The sequence below is a fragment of the Gymnoscopelus microlampas genome, assembly GCF_963454915.1.
Source record: "Gymnoscopelus microlampas genome assembly, chromosome: 4".
Lineage (NCBI taxonomy): Eukaryota > Metazoa > Chordata > Actinopteri > Myctophiformes > Myctophidae > Gymnoscopelus > Gymnoscopelus microlampas.
This window is the reverse complement of record NC_139941.1, coordinates 17,547,604-17,569,353: the sequence shown is the minus strand read 5'-3', so window position 1 is coordinate 17,569,353 and position 21,750 is coordinate 17,547,604. Positions and strand designations below refer to the sequence as shown.

Here is a 21,750-nt window from a genome sequence, read left to right as displayed (position 1 = left end):
TACCCCCCCCCCCCCCCCCCCCCCTTTGAGAACCAATGTTTTACAACCCCGTCCACCCCTGCTCTGGATAAAGGTGGCGCTAATGTTTTTCTTTTGCCCATAAAAGCCTTGTCCTCGTGTGACCTCCAAAGTGTCACGCTGGGCAGCGGTCCAGCTTGTAAATATTGCGTCTCTAATGTGACATCACTCATGGAAATGACAGATAATCGGCCTGTTAATCCCTAAATAATTGAGTGCACTGAATTGAAAAATAAATAGTCCAGCTGCTCCTTTACTCAGCCAAGATAAATGGATGGATCTATATACACTGTACACGCTCAGAAGATAAGAGCAGTGGTGGACTAAGTACTCTACTCCAGTAATTGAGTCAAAATAAAGATATTCCTGGTCAAATATTACTCAGCTAGCCAAGCGAAAGTTGCTCTGTCAAAATTGGACCTGAGGCAAAGTACTGGAGTATTCGTTAAAAAAAAAAAAGTGCTCAAAAGTATATGATTTTAAAATACTTGAGTACATTATCGTTTTAACATTAATACATATAGTGACATTTAGAAAGACAAAAATAATTCTAAACTTTCCCCAAAATGTCAAAGATAATGAAAATCGCTGCTATACAGGCTCGAGATTATAGATCTGCGGCTGGCTATTTTCACTCTATTTGAAATAGGCCTGGTTAAATCATAACATACCTTTTCCCTTCCTAGAAATGTAGTGGAGTCAAAAGTATTTTGAAAAATCACACCCAGTGTGAAGTGGGTGGTGTGGTCACAGTGGTCATCACAGTGATGGAAGTTCACTTAAAGAAAAGTAATATTTCTGAAGTGTGTGGTGATATTTGTAGTTATTAATTATTAATGCTAGCTTATCACAGTACTGGGTTAAGGGTGTGAATAGAGGTGTACAATGGTTGGTCCACAATGGGTCCTATTTATAGGGCTATGCACATGTGTCATGTGTTTCACTAGCCAATCACAGTCCTGAATAGTCAGCCAATAAAGTCAGCCAATCATATTACAGCTAGTGGTCATCACAGTGATGGAAGCTCACTTAAAGAAAAGTATAGATTTGCATTGAATGTGTAGGGGTTAGGGGTGTACAATAGTGGCCAATCACGGTGCAGGGTTAGGGGGGTACAATGGTGGATAAAGGATAAGGATAATTCCTTTTAACAGGTCGTTCATGAAAGTCCTTGCGGTCTTGTTTCCAATGAGAACCTGTGAGCAATTAGGGGTTAAGAGTCTTGCTCAGGGACAAATTTCATTTCATCGACACATATGCTGGCCTGGCCTGGAATCTAACCTGGGGGAACCAGGGCCTCTGGTTCCCTAGGCGGGCTCACTAACCACTCAGCTATGGCCGCCCCTAATGGCCGGTAGTGATGTGTCGGTCATGATCGATTGGCTCATAAGAACTAGTTCTTTGCTGTGAGCGTGAACGAATACGTTCATGACTCGAAACCGTTGCGTTCACGGGTTCGTTCATGCCCCGCCCCCCGATCCGCAGGGTCACACACACACACACACACACACACACACACACACACACACACACACACACACACACACACACACACACACACACACACACACACACACACACACAGGAGGACGGGAGCTCCAGCGTGCTTCCCGCGACAGACAGGCGGACATGCATTACAAATCTTGTGGATTGAAATGAAGCACTGCTGTTGTGTTGTTAGTGTTGTATTCATTGTTCCTGTACAAAAGACTGGTGGTGACCAGATAGCACGACATTTAACTATGAAAGAAATACAGACAACTAATGATTGTCAGGTCACGGACAATTAACACGTTTCAGAATGAATGCAAGATGCAATCTGCACAGCCAACCACATAGTATAGCCAAAATAATAATAGTAACCAGAATGAATAAAATGTTTGAAAATAGCAGATCTACAAGCTCACAACGCGTTGTGAGCTTGTTGGTATAAAATAGGGCTAAAGTGGTAAATGTATGTTTTATAATGTAATGTAATGTAACAAGTAACTAAAGTTTTCAAATAATTGTAGTGGAGTAAAAGTACAATATTTGCCTCTGAGATGTAGTTGAGTAGAAGTAAAAATACTGATAATTGAAAATACTCAAGTAAAGTAAAAACACTTTATTTATTTATTATTTATTTATATTTATTATTAATTTAAGTATATTACTTCTACACATTATATTACAAAGAAGATGGTGCAATTAGATGGTGAATGACAGTGCTGTGTTTCTGTACAGAGTAGACTGTGCAGTCATGTCAGTGTAGTCAGTGGGATCAGATGCACACAGTTTCATGCAGTTAGCGTAGCGCATCGCATACGCTCCGCCGGGACCTGAAGCGGAACTGAACGAGAACGTGAACGAATCATTTGAACGAGTCTTTGCCGTGAACTGAACGAGAATCATTCGTTCACCGAAATGAACTGTTTTTCCCATCACTAATGGCCGGATAGTATAGATTTGCATTGAATGTGTAGGGGTTAGGGGTGTACAATGGTGGCCAATCACGATGCAGGGTTAGGGGGGTACAATGGTGGCCAATCACAGTGCAGCGAATGTCGATGTCCAAACCTCACATATAGGGGCGGTTACACCGCTCAAAAATGGACTGAAGTACAGTACTGAAGTAAATGTATCTACTTTGTAACTGTCCACCACTGGGACAAGCTACAACTACAAGCTCATAAGATAAGAGGGTGAGGGAATGGTATAAATGTGGGTTTAATGATCCACGGTCACACCTTACTTCCTGTTGTGGAATGTGGAGGGTCGTTGTGAAGGGACAACTCCTCTGTCTGGGGCGGGGCTTCCCTCTCAGCCTAGGAAAACATCAACAGAGGAGAGAGCATTGGCTGACCAGTCATGATAAGTTCATCAGAAATTCAGTGTTGAACAAATACCTGGTGGTTTGGTTGGGATACATGAGGGGCTGAGTGGGTAGAGAGGCCGTCTGGTAATCAGTGTCTACGTGCGTGTGTGTACGTGTATGCGTGCTTGTGACGTGTGTGTGGGTGTGTGTAACATTTTAACCCATTAAGGCCTGCTGAGGCCGATTCTACAAAATGTCTTCTAAATCCTAACAGCTATATCAGTGGTTCTCAAACTTTTTCATGTCAAGGACCCCCATCTCAAAATATTTTATTCCAGGGACCCCAGAAGAAAAGATTTGAGTTATATATATATTCAAAGATTTGCGCAATCTACAAGCTCGTAGCGCAGCACCGAGTGCCACGCTATGAGCTTGTATATCTGCTATTTTTGAATACCCCCAAAAAATCTAAAATGACACAGATGCGTTCCCGGTTTTAAGGGGTTAAAATAGGGCTGAAGTGTTTATGCATCTTACACTGATTTAGGCATTCACAACACTGCCTTGCTGGCTTCAATACATATTTGTTGCCTGACAGAAAGTAAACAGACTCACTGGTGGGCTTAAAATAAAAATAAAAAAAACGTCCCCTAGATGTCACAACATTGCGACGACGCACACGGATATTGCGACAGTTGAACCGGACAAGGGACCTAAAAAAAAACAGGCAACGACTTGATGTCCTCCGGCTACACAATCCAAAAGGAAGAGGAAGGTGACAGAGAGAGCACGGAGATACCGGGGACGTCAACTCATTTTTCAACCACGAGGCATCCGCGTGCCTCTGCCTGAGACCTCTCCCTGAGCCGCCCGTCGTCCCGGGCTCCGACTGGCCCCTGAGCTGACCCCCACCAGCGTCCCTCTTCATCTTCTTCGTCCCCTCCTTCTCCTCCTCATCATCCCCTTGTCCCCACGCGCTCCTGGCTGATGGATGAGCTCATTTACCGCAAATCTCTTTTCAAGTCAAACCGGGACACTGCCGTGCTGTTGTTGCCTCCCTGCTACACCGCCACCAGCCCGGAGACCGCTGAACACACAGTTAACCACTTGAACCCCAGCATCCATATTCTGGGGAGGAACATTAGCCAAAAATAGCCAATCTAGGCTAGTAGATCGCCTATTTTTTGGAAAAGAAATTGGGTGTAGACGGGGAAAAAGCGGTTGAAGTACAGCGCCAACTCAGGGCCAGTCTAGAGGGGATAAGTGTTTAAATGCAGAGTGCTAATTTCACTTCAAATTTTACTGAAATGTATGCAAGAACACACATGTACCACGAAGCACAGTCACTCGCGCATGCACGCGTCCACACACACGCACACGCACACACACACACACACACACACACACACACACACACACACACACACACACACACACACACGGCAAACTGTAGTACGGTGATATTGCATTTGTCTTAACAACAGAGAAGAGAGTTTAATCGTAGAAGACCTTTTCACACTTGACAACGTAAACATTCGGGTCCAAGTTTATTTCCTGTTGCAGTAATGTGTGTGAATATCAGTGGCTGGCAGTAAATACACTTGGTGAACCCAAGCTGTTTGTTCCCTAGCAACACAATTCCACTGACAAGGTCAATAAAGCAGAAAATGCTAGATGAGATTGCCTCGTTGCTGATTTACAGTAGTGTGTACGGTATGTACAGGCTGTTCTTGTTCACTATAGAGTCACAGACACACTATAGTGGTAACTACCTAAACATTTCAGTTGACGATTAATTGTCATACAAATACTTGCCAATTAACGATTTATGTTTTTATTATTGGACATTGGAAAATAACATACAGCAGATCTGGCAACATAACTTTAAAGCTGCACTATGTAACTTTCCTCTTCTACCCCAGATTTGAACCCGGTTTCCTGCGCAAGTGCTGACATTTTTACCATTGAGCTAATAGAGCCGGCCTGCTTGCTCAAGGGATAGATTGAATCTTGACCATCAGGTCAGAATTCGTGTCAGATCCTGTGTCTAGGTGAGACATGACCTTTGACACGATCTACATTTCAATAGAAAAGCAGGGAGACAAAATACAACCACCCTAACTGTATAAATAATATTGTATTACCATACTCCATACAGATTGAACAAAATTACATTTTATTCCAAAAGGCCAATATTTATAAATCTATACTTATATAAAAAATCACACCTGTGTGAAGGTAGCGGCGCCTTTGATATATTTTGTCATAGATATATGTTTCTACTAGAGAAACAATATTAAATCTCTGTAAATTTATTTCAAGGCTTCCAGTGGCACTAAATAGTGCCATTGGAAGCGAATCACCAAATGCATTCCAAGGTAAGTGGCAAAAACTGATCTGTCATAGCTGATAGAGTGGGTACCTAAAAAATAAACTTTGTGTGTGCGTGTGTATACATGTGGTTCCAGAAAGATATGTATGTGTTATGAAATAATCTATACAATTTATAAGCCGTACCCAGTATTTATGTTCCGGACTTTTACAGTTTATATAAACCATCTAATTTTGTATTCATGATATAATATTGATGTCATGAATAGTTCCCTTGCCTGACCAATCAGAACGTTGACGGACCTGACCAATCAGAACCTCGACGGGCCTGACCAATCAGAACGTTGACGGACCTGACCAATCAGAACCTCGACGGGCCTGACCAATCAGAACGTTGACGGACCTGACCAATCAGAACCTTGGCGGGCCTGACCAATCAGAACGTTGACGGACCTGACCAATCAGAACCTTGGCGAGCCTGACCAATCAGAACGTTGACGCAAAAGCCAGGTATAGAGGGCTAATATCCGCTCTATACCTAAAGGTATAGAGCGGCTAGCGCCGCTAAAAATCACACCCAGTGTGAAGTGGGCGGTGTGTGGTCATCACAACATGACTCACTTTTTAAAAAAAGGATAAATGACTTTTTTTAAAGTCCATACTGCTATTCATAGGGCTGCACATGTGTCATGTGTTTCGCTAGCCAATCACAGTCCTGAATTTGCAAAGTCAGCCAATCACATTACAGTTAGTGGTGATGACACTAGCTGTAATGTGATTGGCTGACTTTGCAAAAGTATCGATTTGCATTAACAATGGAAGGGTTAGGGGTATACAATGCGTTGTAGACTATTGGCCAATCACGGTGCAGGATTGGTCAGTGTCCAAAACTCACTTATAGGGGGCGGCTACACCGCCCCAAAAATCTAACTACAATTTCTCACATTGCGACATGTTGTCAGCTATTATCAAATATTTTATAATAAAATAGTATAAAATAGGTTTACGGTGGTTAAACTGTTCCTCGTTTTGCTAAGGACCCCCTGGAATCCTTTAAAAGGGCCCCCAGACCCCAGTTTGAGAACCACTGCCATAATATAGCCGACTTTCTGACTCCCTCCGGACTGCAGTAACTTCTACAGACTTCGGCATTCCAAAACTCCATCTGTGCAGATAAGCCACTCTATTCTGATGTGTCACTTGTGATATGGACCACGCTTCTCTGCTGGCCCGGCCAGCCTGCCTGCCTCAGCAACTGAGCCGGGCCCACAATAACTATGATGAATGCATTGTCCACGGGAACAAACCATCCGTATGACACTTCATCCCCCTTGATGTATTAGCCGCTAATCTCCGCCACCATCGCGATTGGCTGTGGCGGCCTCCGTCTCCCGCCCTCAAAGCACAGGTGACTGTAATCATTTCGCAAATGGCAGCGGTTATGTCTTATTTCGGATGCATTTTGTTAGAGGAGCAGGTTTTTGGGAGACAAATGGAACCCACGTGTCCTTGCTTCTCTGTAATCGGACAAACAAAGTGACTCAATGATGTAGCCCAGTGGTTCTCAAACACTTTCATGTCAAGGACCCCCGAATTGATGTATTATGCTGCGGGACCCAGATTTGAGAATACTTTATGCAGGGGAACCCCCATAGGGGAAGATTTGTGTTGGTACAAATGTTTAAAATTATTCAAAATGTCTTACAATCTTTCAAAATGTTTCACAATTTCTTCCAAAACAGCAGCTCTACAAGCTCACAACGTGTCACAGTGCAACGTGTTGTGAGATTGGCTATTTTCAAAGTGTTTAAACTGTTCCTCATGTTAATGGGGACCCCCTGGAGCCCCCCTCAAGGGCCCCTATAGCCACTGGGGCTTGTGACAACATCCCAGAAATCCCATTGGACATGAAAGCCACCGGGGCCAGCTGAAGTTAACTAGGTCACATACTGTATTTATGCTTTGGGTTGGCGGGTGAAATATATTTTTGGACGGTGGGAGGGGATTTGATTTGTTGTGTGACCCACTTGATGGTCTTGATGTGTGTGTGTGTGTGTGTGTGTGTGTGTGTGTGTGTGTGTGTGTGTGAAAGAAGAGGAGGATCAGTGTCCATTAAAAGCAGATGAAGTGACGGAGCTTAGATGGGACCGCTCTGTGTGTGAAGCCCCAATGAGCAACTGGGACGCTATAGAAGAAGTAGAGATAGTAAGCCTGCATGTGCAGACAAAAACGCAAGTGCATATGCACTTACATGCATTCATATGCATAGAAGCAATATCATACAGGAACAGGGCATCTGAGTTCAAGCAAGGGAAAGCAAGGGGGGGGGTGCGATGGGATGAGAAGTTGTATTAGAACAAGATAGCAGTGAGAGAGAGGGGGGGGCTGAAGTAAGAGTGTCTGATTCCATACAATTGAATTTTTATTTTCAAACACTTACCTTGCCACCTAATTGAAGCCCGGTCCGTCTGCGTACGGACTACTAGATCAGAGCCAAGCAGCTGTCCAATTCTCTCCCAACTTGCTACAAAAATCTCACATGGCTCTGCCTAAGTTACCATCTACTTTTACACCTTCGTCGTACATTGCACGATGTACAGTTTATATGAAACTTTATTATTATGCAATAACATTCCAGCAGCACCGGAAGTCGCCTGACTTCATTTTCATCACAAATTTGCGTCGCGCCTCAACGCGTTGTTGCCTTGAAGATCTGTTATTTTTCTGCTGCCAGTGGCACCTCCCCCTTTTAGTTACTGCGGAGCACAGAGCCCTGACTGGACAGGGGACACACACATTGGTGTGAACGGGAGTCCGAACCTAGAGTAGTAACAACTCTCTCCAAAAACCTGTTACATATCCACACTAGTGGTGCAGAGGTTTTCGTTTTAAATCCGAACCATACGGTTCGCTCTACACGGTTCAAAACAACTTTATGGACCAGAATTTAGCGGTTTTGCCGCTGATGAGACTCAATTAACAAGGGAGCTCTGCTACCTATTATATTGTTGGCTACAGCCCTGGTGTCATCACGGTGATGTCAGTCATATCCATATATGGAGCGGCTATGACAGTTATGCCCAACTATGGGCCAATTATGTCAGTCCTGGACGTTTCGGTTAGCTCCATACATGGGGTTCAAGGGAGGCGTTCTCTGATGTCAGAGCTAGGTATGTTAGTTATCTCCATGTATAGAAGTCTAGAAGAGATTCTATGATGTCAGACTTGGGGAAGTTGACTGTCTCCATCTATGGGGATCTCCATATATGGGAAGGTTGTCATCGAATAGGTCACTAGGGGTTGGGACTGAAGAGATCATTCATCCCCTTATATAGTTTTTTCAGTCTCTCCCTCTATTCCCTGCCTGCACACGTCTGAGCAGTGTTGTTGAGCAGTGAGCGTACATGGCAACAGTTCGTGTTGTGTATGACATCAGAGCAGAGCTCTGGTCAACCTATATAAAAGGTGTGAAGATGCCTTTACACTTCCCACTTCATATCCGTACCACCTAGAGAGAAATAAAGTGAGAGAGAACCGAAGGAGGGTAATCATCCAGGTGGACAAATCTTCCACAAATCTTCCACTCCCATAGACCTACACACTGTCCACATCACAGTCCATGTCTAGAAGCAGCCTTGACAAACCGCTCCTGGAAGGAGTGACGTCCCGATCTTCCCAGACCCAAATGCTGAGGAATGGACAGATCCCATCAGCCACTGGCTGTCAGCCAATAACTACCTCTTTAACCAGCCAGAAACAAGGAGGCACAGATGAAACAACAAGATCTTACAGTCATCAACAGTTGAGCAAGACTTCAAACCAGCTTGGGGAACAACTAAAGAAACTGCTGACTTGCACAGGAAAGGAAACCCACATCTGTAAACCGTGTGATAAGAGCCTCACTTTAGGTGACTTGAATATACACCAGCATGTCCACACTGGAAACAAACATTTCCACTGTAAACAATGTGACAAGAGTTTCAATCGTATAGGTCTGAAGAGACACCTGCGTATCCACACAGGAGAAAAACCTTTCCACTGTAAACAATGTGAAAAGAGTTTCAATAGGTTAGATCACCTGAAGGGTCACCAACGTATACACACAGGAGAAAAACCTTTCCTCTGTAAACAGTGTGACAAGAGTTTCAGTGAGTTAAATGATCTGAAGAGACACCAGCGTATCCACACAGGAGAAAACCCTTTCCACTGTAAACAATGTGAAAAGAGTTTCAATAGGTTAGATCACCTGAAGGGTCACCAACGAATCCACACAGGAGAAAAACCTTTCCACTGTAAACAGTGTGACAAGAGTTTCAATAGGTTAGATTCCCTTAAGCGTCACCAACGAATCCACACAGGAGAAAAACCTTTCATCTGTAAACAGTGTGACAAATGTTTCAGTGAGTTAGGTAATCTGAAGACGCACCAGCGTATCCACACAGGAGAAAAACCTTTCCACTGTAAACAATGTGACATGAGTTTCAGTCAGTTATGTAGTCTGAAGACACACCAGCGTATCCACACAGGAGAAAAACCTTTCCTCTGTAAACAATGTGACAAGAGTTTCAATAGGTTAGAACACCTCAAGAATCACCAACGAATCCACACAGGAGAAAAACCTTTCCTCTGTAAAGAGTGTGACAAGAGTTTCAATGGGTTAAATGATCTGAAGAGACACCAACGCATCCACACAGGAGAAAAACCTTTCCAATGTAAACAATGTGAAAAGAGTTTCAATAGGTTAGATTACCTTAAGCGTCACCAACGAATCCACACAGGAGAAACCTTTCCACTGTAAACAGTGTGACAAAAGTTTCAATAGGTAGATCAACTGAAGGGTCACCAAAAAATCCACACAGGAGAAAAACCTTTCATCTGTAAACAGTCTGTAAAATGTTTCAGTGAGTTAGGCAATCTGAAGAAGCACCAGCGTCTCCACACCCGAGAAACCTTTCCACTGTAAACAGTGTCACAAATGTTTCAGTGAGTTCGGTAATCTGAAGAGACACCAGCGTATCCACACAGGAGAGAAACCTTTCCATTGTAAATAGTGTGCCAAGAGTTACATTGATTTAGGTAGTCTGAAGAGACATCACAGTATTTCGGTTTAAAACCACCAGCGTCTCCACACCGGAGAAACCTTTCCACTGTAAATAGAGTGCCAAGATTTACATTGAATCAGGTAGTCTGAAGAGACATCACTGTATCCACACTAGTGGTGCAGCGGTTTTCGGTTTAAAAGCGAACTGTACAATTCGCTCTACACGGTTCAATGCGACTTTATGGACCGCGATTTATCGGTTTTGCAAAAATAAATCACTCGCAGAGTTCCCCGCTACCCGCGAGTAAATCCAGCTGGTGTTGCTCACCAAAAACAGCCAATCCACAAGCATCATGACACATTGGGAGCCTGTAGATCTTCTATATTCGGCGGGCGAATCAGATTAATGAATGAGCATAATGATTACATCATGACATCAGAGCAGAGCTCTGGTCAACCTAATTCACCTTATTCTTGGCCCTTCTCCGGGCGGCGACATTGCCCTTTTCTGCTGCTACATTCAATATCCACTTCCTCCCTAGTAGGCTACAGGTGTAATGCAGGTAATCAGTGTGTTATGACAAAAATCACACCCAGTGTGAAGAGAGTGGTGCCTTTGAAAGTGTAACTGGTTTGCATCCTTGTGTTGCAATCAGCAACAATATGTTGTCATGTGATACCTGACAACATATTGTCACGTGTCACGTGAAGCTTGACCAATCAGCCGTGCTCAAACATACGGACGGACATACGGACATACGGACGGACGGACATAGTCAAATGTAGGAGTGGTTGGCACCACTCAAAAATAAATTGTTGCAGATTTGTATGTTTACAACAAAGAAATAAAAAAAACTGTTAAAGATAAAGAATAAAATAGCAGATCTACAAGCTAACAACGTGTTACATCGCAACATGTGAGCTTGTAGATCTGCAATTTTCCAAAAATGTTGGGGGGAAAAAGTGAGATTTTTTGAATATTTTTTAAACATTTTAACAACAAAAATCTATTATGGGGTCCCTTGAACCAGTAGGCCAATCAGAGTCAGGTGGGGGAGGGACAACTTTATTCTGACAAGTCCTGGAAAAGACGCACTGTGATTGGCCAGTAGTCAACTCGCTGTGATTGGCCAGTAGTCACTTTGAGTGGCAGCGTGCCCCGCTAATATGGCGGCCGCAACGAACTGCAGCGGCCAATGAGGTATCTAGGTTTCTATATCTATGTCCCAACCCCCCCTACTCCCCTACCTTCCAACCTACTTCCTGGGCATGAGGAATAAGGTGAATATAGATCACCTGAAGGGTTAGCCCTGGTTCAGAGCGTTAGTGAGTTCCCTCTAACGCCCTGGAAGACCCCTCGCTCTGCGCTTGTACAAGGAATTCCACTGCCCTGCGAGCGCTCAAGAGTAGTGAAAATAAACAAAACCATTTCACTACTCACCGAAGCAAAGGCTGTTTTGTGTTGTTGAAAGTCTATTCTCGGAGGTGGGAAGCCTCTCAGCACCCCACCTACTCTGTAAAATACACTTTTTGGGCAGAAAATAAAATATGTCAGCGAAACAGATTTTTTTTTATTTACTCCACAGTGCCCTCTACAGATCTGGAGGATTTGAACTTACCATTAACCAAAATCTGTAGAGGGCACTGTGGAGTAAATAAAAATAATTTCCGTCTCGCTGACATATTTTATTTTCTGCCTTTGCTTCGGTGAGTAGCGAAATGGTTTTGTTTATTTTCACTACTCTTGAGTGCTCGCAGGGCAGTGGAATTCCTTGTACAAGCGCAGAGCGAGGGGTCTTCCAGGGCGTTAGAGGGAACTCACTAACGCTCTGAACCAGGGCTACGGGTCACCAACAAATCCACACAGGAAAAAAACTTTCATCTGTAAACTCTCCAGTCCCCACAACAAAATTTACGATTCTGTGCCTATGGGTACATAACTCAAACGGCGCTGAGTAGGCTTAAGCGAACGTCGCAACGTTCGGGACTGCAACTCGTTCGCTTTAGCTCATTCGGTGGCCCCTCACGTGGCTCCAGTTCGCTCGAGATGCGAGGCGGTTATGCACGGATTTCGGGGTTTTCCAGTTGTCTATGCACGGAATGACACTCCGTGCAATGTGTAAGTTGTGTGAGGTCGGGTTGAATAGCTCTGGTCCATTGCCTTTCGGATTCTCTTTCGTTTCCCTCTTGTACCCCTTAAGGCTATGGGACTTTCGAGCCAATGCTCTCGCACCACGGGCTGCCTAGGCTCTCGTCTGGAGTGAAAATAAAAAATACACTTTCGCTACTCACCAAAACAAAGACGGTTTTATGGAGTTGAAAGCCAACTCTACTAAGTGGGAACACTCTGAGCCCCCCACCTCACGTCTAAAATACACTTTTTGGCCAAAATGTAAAATAATCCACCGGACGGAGACAGCTTCTTTGTTTTTTTTATCTTCGGCAGCGCCATCATGGCGCCAACTCGCTACTGCCACACAGGTCAGAGGATCGCATCACACCTTACAAACTAGTCTCATTGGGTGTTATTCGGCTCTGCAACGTTAGAGGCGCTGTTCCGTCAAAACATCTCTGAACCAGGAAGTGTCTCTATGTCCGGTGGATTATTTTACATTTTGGCCAAAACGTGTATTTTAGACCTGAGGTGGGGGGCTCAGAGTGTTCCCACTTAGTAGAGTTGGCTTTCAACTCCATAAACCGTCTTTGTTTTGGTGAGTAGCGAAAGTGTATGTTTTATTTTGACTCCCGACGAGAGCCTAGGCCATATATAGCCTTAAGGGGAACAGGAGGGAAACGAGAACCTGAAGGGTAATGGACCTAATAGATAATCCTGATATGAAGTCAAAGCATCATAATGACTTGATGATCTGTGTGTATTTTGATCACACACACACACACACACACACACACACACACACACACACACACACACACACACATACACACACACACACACACACACACACACACACACACACACACACACACACACACACACACTGACACACTGCAGGCTACCTTTTCCACCAAGGAATCCTCCTGATCCTGAACCAGTCTTTTGCGTTCCAGACAGCAGGGCTGTCCAACAATAACCTCTCCACATGGTGGTGGTCTCCTCCAGGACGCAGAAATGGAACCCTGCCGGGTCAGAGGCAGCTGCTGTCGGCTGGAATGCCGGTCGCTGCACGCCATACCGCCCCGTGCAACTTTATCATCACATGCTGTTGAAATCGGGGGAGGATTGATCGGTATGAACCGACGAGGGTCCAGCACAAAGTTTCGATTTGTCATCATAGAGTCACCTCTCTAAGCCTAAACACTTTGCAGACAAACAAGCTGTTTCTCCCCCTCGCCACTAAACTCCTGCATTATTGTTGTGCTACAGCTGTTTCCCATGGTAACGTTAATGAACGACCCTCAGGCAGTGGTGGAAAAAGTACTCATTTGTTTTACTTACGTAAAAGTATCAATACTGCAATGTAGAAGTACTGTTACAAGTTAAAGTCCGGAATTCAATATGTACTTGAGTAAAAGTATAAAAGTATTGGTATCAAAAATGTACAAGTACCAACAGTAGAAAGTACCCATTATGGAGAAGTAAAGTTTTCAAATGTATAACATGTCTAAAAATCTTTTGAAAATAGCAGATCTACAAGCTTGCATTGTGAGCTTGTATATGGATATTTTAAAATGGCTGGAATGTATAGGGCTGAAGTGGTTATGACATAGGCCTACAGCTACAGTAACTGTCATATCATGTTTTTTATTATTGCAAAACATACAGTCAGTGTATGTTTTGTAATAATAATCAAAATCTACAAAATCTAGTCTCTGAGATGTAGTGGAGTAGAACCACTAAGTACTGAAAATTGGAAATACCTCAAAATTGTAAGTAGGCTACAGTACTTGAGTAAATGTACTTTGTTACTTTACACCTCTGCCCTCAGGTCCAGCTGAGCGAGGTCCAGCCCACAAAGCAATTAAGTGTCAGTGTGCGGCACAGCTAGGAAGCAATCACTTTAATTGTAATAGGCCAATTAGACAGCAGTTTCAGTAGCTACTAGCTTGTGGGTAGCTTCACTACTTTTAGAATGGTGTAGCCCCCTGCAGTGGTGGAAAAAGTACTCAAATGTTTTACTTAAGTAAAATAATCAATACTGCAATGGGTAAGATACTCCTTTACAAGTAAAGGTCCGGTATTCAAAAATGTACTTGAGTAAAAGTACCAAAGTATTGGTATCAAAATGTATGTAATCCTCAAATGTGTACAGTACTTGAGTACATGTACTTAGTTACTTTCCATCCCTGGCCCTCTGTAGTTAACAGTGGAAGAAAGTACTAGAGATGATGGACTTAAAGCAAAAGTATCAATACCACAGTGTAAAAATACTGTATTCAAAATCGTACTCAAATCAAAGTAGGCCTACAAAAGTATTAGCAGCGAAATATAGGCCTACTTAAATTAGCAAAAGTATTAGTAACTAACTCATTATGCAGAATGCCCATTTCAGAATCATGTTATTGGACTATTTGGACTATCATTTTGAAAGAAATTATAGTTCTAATTTCTAGCCTAATTTACAATTAGGCTATTCGAAAAGGAGATAAGCTCACAATGTGTCTTGTGATGCGTTGTGAGTTTGTAGATCTATTTTTTTTAAATCCAAAAGATATTTGATTAATAATTTGACTAATGATAAATAATCTCAATTATTATTGACCTTTACTAAGAATATATGCTAACCTTGCAAATAACTAGCTTATTTTGAAAGAGATCTTTTCGTGTTACTTTTTTTATAAAGAGCAACTATAGTGACTTCACCAGCTTAAGTAGTCAATACTAGGGAATGGAATGATTAATGCAACTTCTATTGAGGAAAACTTTTAATGATTGAATGAAAAAGGGATCAAAATAAGTGTTATTGGCTCACAACACCATGGGTATTATCTGTGATGGGGAAATAAAAGGAAGTCTCTAGCAATATAGAGATTACAGTGGAGACCATTTTTAAAAACAGCCACAGCAGCAACAAAATCCCAATTGAAGCTCCATCAAGCTGTCCTACTAGTAGCTATCTCAGGGTGAGGCATCTCCCAAAGTGACACAAGCATCTGTTCTGCTGGTATTGTGCTCCAGTGGACAGTGTGTCAGGGTGTCAGGGCAAACAACTCCGAAATGGAACCCTGACAGCTCTGTCACACTTGATAACAGAGGCCACACTTAATACCAGAGTTATACTTAGTTGGCACCGGTGTCGCGCACCGAATATAGCAGATCTACAAGCTATTTCTGGTGTGTGACACTCGCATACAACTAAGTGTATAACTCAGGCATAGTAATCAAACTAAAATAGTGTGTGTGTGTGTGTGTGGGGGGGGGGGGGGGGGGGGGGGATTCGAACCTTGCGTGGGAGGGGACACTGAAGCCAAACATCTTAACCACTAGCCTGGTATCAATACCATTTTCGGGTTTCTGATCCGGTCAGGTGGCCAGAACCCGCAAAAGCCGGAACCAGGGGGGCCTGTGTATCACCCCAAATAATTACCCGCAATCAAGGGCATTTTAATTTTAGGCCCTACCCAATAAAACCCTTGATGCGGCGTAGTTTGGCTTGTAGAAATAGTTAGTTTGGTATTTCCATCCTTTATTCCAACTTGTAGCAACTGGCAAGACTAAACTAGTAGTTATACTCGATTTAACATTTAAATGCTTACAGGGGGAACCAAAACAAAGCAACGCCGAAAAGCCGGACCCCGCAATACCCGTTTTTTTTTCTCCTTTTTTTCACCAGTAGGCGTGGCCTAAACCGGATCACACGGGCCATTTAATAGTGAATACCAGGCTTTCCTCCCAGGTGGAAAGTCTGGTGACGCGAGGTTACTTAACCACTAGCCTAAATGGGAATTCCCCCTTGGCTGGGCAATATTAGTCAATATTAGATTAGTCATTTAGTCTTCAGGCAGAGGCTCTGAGCCACTCTGTTGCACTGACACGAACTTGCACTGGCTTATGACAATGCTGAGGAGCCCGGTCACCTCCTAGAGAATAGAGTTCACCAAGACGTGAGAATAACAGGCATGCGGATGTGACAGCCCACACTGCCTTGGTCAATGCAGTGGGTGGTGGAAAGTAACTAAGTACATTTACTCAAGTACTGGAATTAAGTACGCTTTTGAGGTACTTTTACTTTATTGAGTATTTCCATTTTTACTTCGACTCCACTACATCTCAGAGGCAAATATTGTACTTATCAGTCCACTGCAATTATTTGGCAGCTTTAGTTACTACTGTAGTTGCTTTGCAGATTTAAAATGTTATCACAAAACATACCGTAACCACTTAAGCCCTATTTTGTACTTCAGCTATTCAAAAATAGAAAATATACAAGCTCACAATGCGTTGCGGTGCAACACGTTGTGAGCTTGTAGATCTGCTATTTTTGAAAAAAGTAAGTGATACTAACATGATACTGAACATTATACTGACCATGTAGTAAAAACTAACATTTTGAATACAGGACTGTTAACAGAGTATTTCTGCATGGTGGTATTGCTATTTTTACTTAAGTAAAACATCCGAGTACTTCTTCCACCACTGGTCAACTGCTCGCTATTTGCCACGTGCCCTCAAAAGTTATAAATACTGCTAATTAGCACAGCTCTTTCCTTGGGCCAGCGAGAGGTAACGGCCTCTCCTCAACCAGCCATCACCCCGTGCCCACATTCCCCTCTCATGGGATCAACATTAGAGCTGAACAAGTGCTAAAACAGACAGGATGGGTATATAAAGAGCCCCTGGAGATGGATCCTGCTCGTTGCACTCAGCCTCTGCAAACCTTTCACTTTATAATCACCACCCTTTCACTCTTTAAATTGGATTGTAATTGGAACTAGGACAACCTTGAGAGACAAAGAGAGCGAGAGAGAGAGAGAGAGTGAAAGAGAAAAGATACTTATTAGGCTGTCATCCAAAGGGGGCTGGCATTTTAAATATTTCCCCCCCACTTTCATCTTATTATTTTTAAACCCTTGGGGCCTTTCTTGAACCATGACAGAGCAGGCCAAAGCAGAGCAGCTCAGTCCAGAGTATGACGGCGACACCACCTGCTACCCGCAGAGGAAATGGTGCCAGCCCGGCTGGCCTTCCTATCAGGACTTTGGCCTGGAGCTGGGGAACCTTACGTGGGCGGATGGGCTCCAGAGAAGGTGGCCGGGTTGCTCCCCCTGGCTCGGGTACGCGCCCTCGCCCCTCTTCGTGCCCTATGTCACGGGAGCATCCCCGCAGCATTCCGGCCCCAATGCCAGTACGGAGCAGTATAAGTGGAGGGTGATCCTTGACATGGCACACTTTGCCCCCTCAGAGATCTCTGTCAGCGTCCATGAGGGATTCCTGGTGATCGGAGGTAGGGAGGGCTGGCTTTGTGCCGCATAAAATCCGCGGCACGATAGCTTAACTCAGGGGTCTTCAACGTTTTCAGGCCAAGGACCCCCTAGCTGAGAGAGAGATGAAGCAGGGACCCCCTACTCTATATTGTATAAAATTGTGTTTTAGATAAACTTTTGCTGCTATTTTTTCCCTCTACACACCTACTGTATAACTCTTTGGCAAAAATAGCCGATCTACAAGCTCACAACGCCTGGCAGCGCGAGGCGTTGTGAGCTTGTAGATCTGCTATTTTTGGCTAAAGTTCTCCTCAGAAAAGGGATACTAGGGTTCAAGTGGTTAATGTAAAAACAAATAATCATATCACACAAAGATGTGGGGGACCCCCTGTAGTAACTCTGAGGACCCCCTAGGGGTCCCGGACCCCCTGTTGAAGACCCCTGGCTTAGCTTATTAACATTGGCTTCACTTGTACATGCTATAGCCCTACTTTCCACTCCGTCTATCTTTGAGTACAACAATTAATTCCCGAACGGAGTTGTGGCTAAGTGAGACATTTCTCCATTGAATCAAATACTAAATGTGCTCAGGAAAATAAATATTGCAGCTGTATGTCATATACTCATATACTATGATTGGTTTTCAATCTATTTACATTGATTGGTGTTCCTTGAGTCTACTCAGTCTCTTCCTGAGTCCTTCGAATCCTTTGAATAATTGATATTTCATTCCCAGGGAGTCATTCGGAGAGGCCAGATGTGTACGGCTTTACGGCTAGATGTTTTACAAGGAAATACAGGTAAATGCACACATTCCAAACCCAGAGACTAACCACTCAATATCTGAGCCACAGTAGGCCATTTAAGAGGTTTCAAGGTATTTTCTATCTGTGTTGTATCTCCACATCCCAAATGTAAACACTGCTGTGATGTTTCCAGACTGCCTGTTGGAATTGATGTCAGTAAACTTGCATCCGCTATGTCTGGTGATGGCATCCTGTGTGTGGAAGCACCACTTCCTCCTGACACCTCCATTCCAGCTGACATCGTCATTCCTATTCAGGTGACTATCTATGAGAGCATTTTCTCTTTCTGTATTTCTTTCTTTCTTTCTTTCAAAGTAGTATCCAATCTAATGCAATCAGATACTACTTCTGCTACTATGTAATCATCTTGGTTTGTGCAAATGACTTCTGGCCTAGTACTTTAAAAAAAGAAGCTTAATTGCATTTTCAACAGTTAATTCTCTTCTCTCTCTCTCAGTAAATTGATTTATCTCTGACACCGGATATTTGTGCACTTTTATAGGTGGAAAAAGAGACTATCGGAGGACAAGAAATGCAAGAAGACCACAAAGAGGCCGCCCCAGAAACACACACAGAAAACGGAGAACCACAGCATTCTGAACCCACAGCTCCAGAGCAGCCCCCAGCAGAACCAGAACCCAGCACAGAGACGCCAGATCACGTTGAAGACTCTCCTCTTGCTGGTGATGATAAGAAGGAGGAGGCGCAAGAGGCGGAGGTTAACGGCACGCCATCGGGGGAGCCCCACCCTTTGGCACCCGCAGATGAAGAAGGTACAGAGAGATTCCCAGAGCCTTCTGAGCATTCTGAAACCTTGGACAGCCAGGATAGCACAGAGCCAGCCTCATCCATGGAGCAGCAAATAGAAGAGCCCAGCAAAGAGGCAATCCCTGAAACAGACGCAGAGAGCAGAGAAACCCAGCCAACAGCACCTGTACTTTCAGATCAACCGGCAGCAGCAGATCATGCCGAGGTCTCTCCTCTAGAAGGCCATGGTGATGGTGAGGAAGCAGCTCATCCTGGCAGCGCAACCGGGGATCTTCAGAAGCATGAAGAGGGGACGGAGAAAGACGCAGAGATCCACGCTGAGCCAACAGCGGAGCCTCACCCTCTGACACCCACGGGCGATGAAGGCGCGGAGAGTCTCCCAGAGCCTCCTCCTGAGCACCGTGAAGCCCTGGACAGCCAAGATAGCCTGGGGACAGCAGCGTCCACTGAGCCAGCCCGCGACGGAGAGATCCAGCCGGAGGAGGCTACGGAGGAGATCACCCTGCAGCATGAGGAGCCTGAGCCCGTCAAAGGTCTGCCAACTGACGGGCCGAGCCAGGAGCTGTTGGACTTGGAAGTCCCCGACGTGAAACAGTAACATACCGAGCAGAGAGAGAGAGAAAACCCTCTTTGCGATCGAGCCTGCTCAAGCTTCAATTACACGCCAATCCCACAGATGAGTTTCAGTGCGTTCCCTAGTAATAGCCCTGCAGCTACTGTATGCAAGCTAAGCAATGCGAATGGAGATCAAATAAAACAACAGCATGAGAAAAGGCAAAGTCTGTTGTGATGTTTTAACTGATAAAACCTGATTCAGCTGCTTTTATTCAACATGCGTTCTCAGAACTAAGTGAACCTCACCATAGCTCGCTTTCAGATAATGTTGTCAGAACCTAATTTGGGCCCTGCTCAGGAGGTGGTACTAACCCTGTGTTCTAGCCTAGAACAGGTTTCTAAAATAGAAACAATAGCAGATCTACAAGCTCACAGTGTGTCCTTGTAGATAGGCTATTTTAGCTTTTTCCATGTTTTTTTTAATGATGTACCGTCCCATTGAGGGGTGGTTCTGTTTATAATGGAAACGGAAATTAAAAAAAAACCTAAACAAAACAATATCATGGAACATCACGATTCCAGGTTATGGAAGGTTCTGGGTTACCCTTCGTGGTCAAAAAGAGCCATTTGTTACAGCCATTACAGTATGTCCGTGGGTTACTGGGTCTTCACACAGATTCATACAGGCACACATACATTGAGAAAAGTGGGAGTATAATATCGCAATTGTCGGGCAGAGACCACCTATCTCCATATTCTAACTTTTCTTTTTTTTTCACACAAAAGCATCAAAAGTAGCAGATCTATAAGCTCGAAACGCGACGCGTTTTGAGCTTATACATCTGCTACTTTTGCTACTTTTGAATCCTGAAAAGTAACAGTTCTGGACATATGAGGTTTCCACCCGACAGAGACAATATACGCCCGTGGGGGTTTCACACAGATTCATACAGGCACACATATACATTGAGAAATGTGGGAGCATAACATTTGATAATCTGATTAATTATTGTGCTGGTTCAGCTAAAGTGGCTGTGACATGAATGTTGATTCTTTGCTCCATATTGTGTTGTACATTCACACAGTGAGTTCCACATGAGTAAGTCGCCCCAGAGGAAAACTGGCACAAGTGTCATTGTGCTGTTGCTATGGCACCACATGTCTCATACCAGTCAATTCATAATCGTTTATGTAGATGGCTACACTGCAGACAATGATGCCTGTAATGTACAGCATGTATTGTTCTGTAATGTAACCGCTTAATAATGGCCGATACATATGACAGAGTATTAGGGCCGTAGATACATGCATCACAACAGTTGTGAGCTTGTAGATCGGCTATTTTTGAGAATTATGGAAACATTTTCACCTATAATGACATGCCCAAAATAGGGATACAACAAGGCAGGGGTTCTTCATGTTTAGTTAAGATAAAACATTTTAAGACTTTTTAATGTCACTCAGAATTACATTTAAGACCAATTTACAACCAAAATAAATATAATTAAACTTAAAAAAGCACACAACAATTTCTCAGATTTAAGGGTCGATTTCAGTCAGGGAACATTGCATGGAATATTTCTCCAAAGAGTCCTTCTTTTGCACTGTATAACTGGTGCTTCATTATAGTGTTCAGACACAATACCTCATATGTTTCCGCTCATTCCAGTCTGCTTAACACTAAACGATGTCCATTCAGTAGCTAAATCCCAAATCTCCCATAAATCTTATGTTCCCCGTCTGTGGCATTTTCCTAAGACCTTTGAAGGCCTTATTTGTAGATAAACAAATGTAAGACTTTTTAAGGACCTGCAGAAACCCTGCCAGGGTGGAAGTGGTTAAAGAAATTACACTTTTTAGCATCACATTCCATGCTGTGAATCTGTGCCAGTTATTGTATAACACCTGCCAGTGTTTGTACTCCATGCTGCCAGGCATAGCAGTCTCACCCGGCATTAAACCATTTGCAAACCTGCCATCCAATCACAATATAACAGGCACACCCTGGACGCTTGGACTCAGGCCTGTAGGTAGCATGGTTTTGAGCCAAAAGG

The 21,750-nt window shown here is 43.8% G+C and overlaps 1 protein-coding gene across 1 annotated transcript in view; it reads right to left on the bottom strand.

Annotated features, from left to right (window-relative positions):
- Positions 1-13,376, bottom strand: part of LOC311043982 (coiled-coil domain-containing protein 60-like) — a gene marked incomplete at both ends in the record, with an annotated part of 52,995 nt that extends 39,619 nt beyond the window's left edge. The window contains 4 exons of the mRNA XM_084055405.1: positions 2,745-2,822; positions 3,612-3,796; positions 12,591-12,651; positions 13,203-13,376. Coding sequence (XP_083911531.1) covers positions 2,745-2,822; positions 3,612-3,796; positions 12,591-12,651; positions 13,203-13,376 — 498 coding nt within the window. The remainder of the gene's footprint in view (positions 1-2,744; positions 2,823-3,611; positions 3,797-12,590; positions 12,652-13,202) is intronic.
- Positions 13,377-21,750: the final 8,374 nt, after the last annotated feature.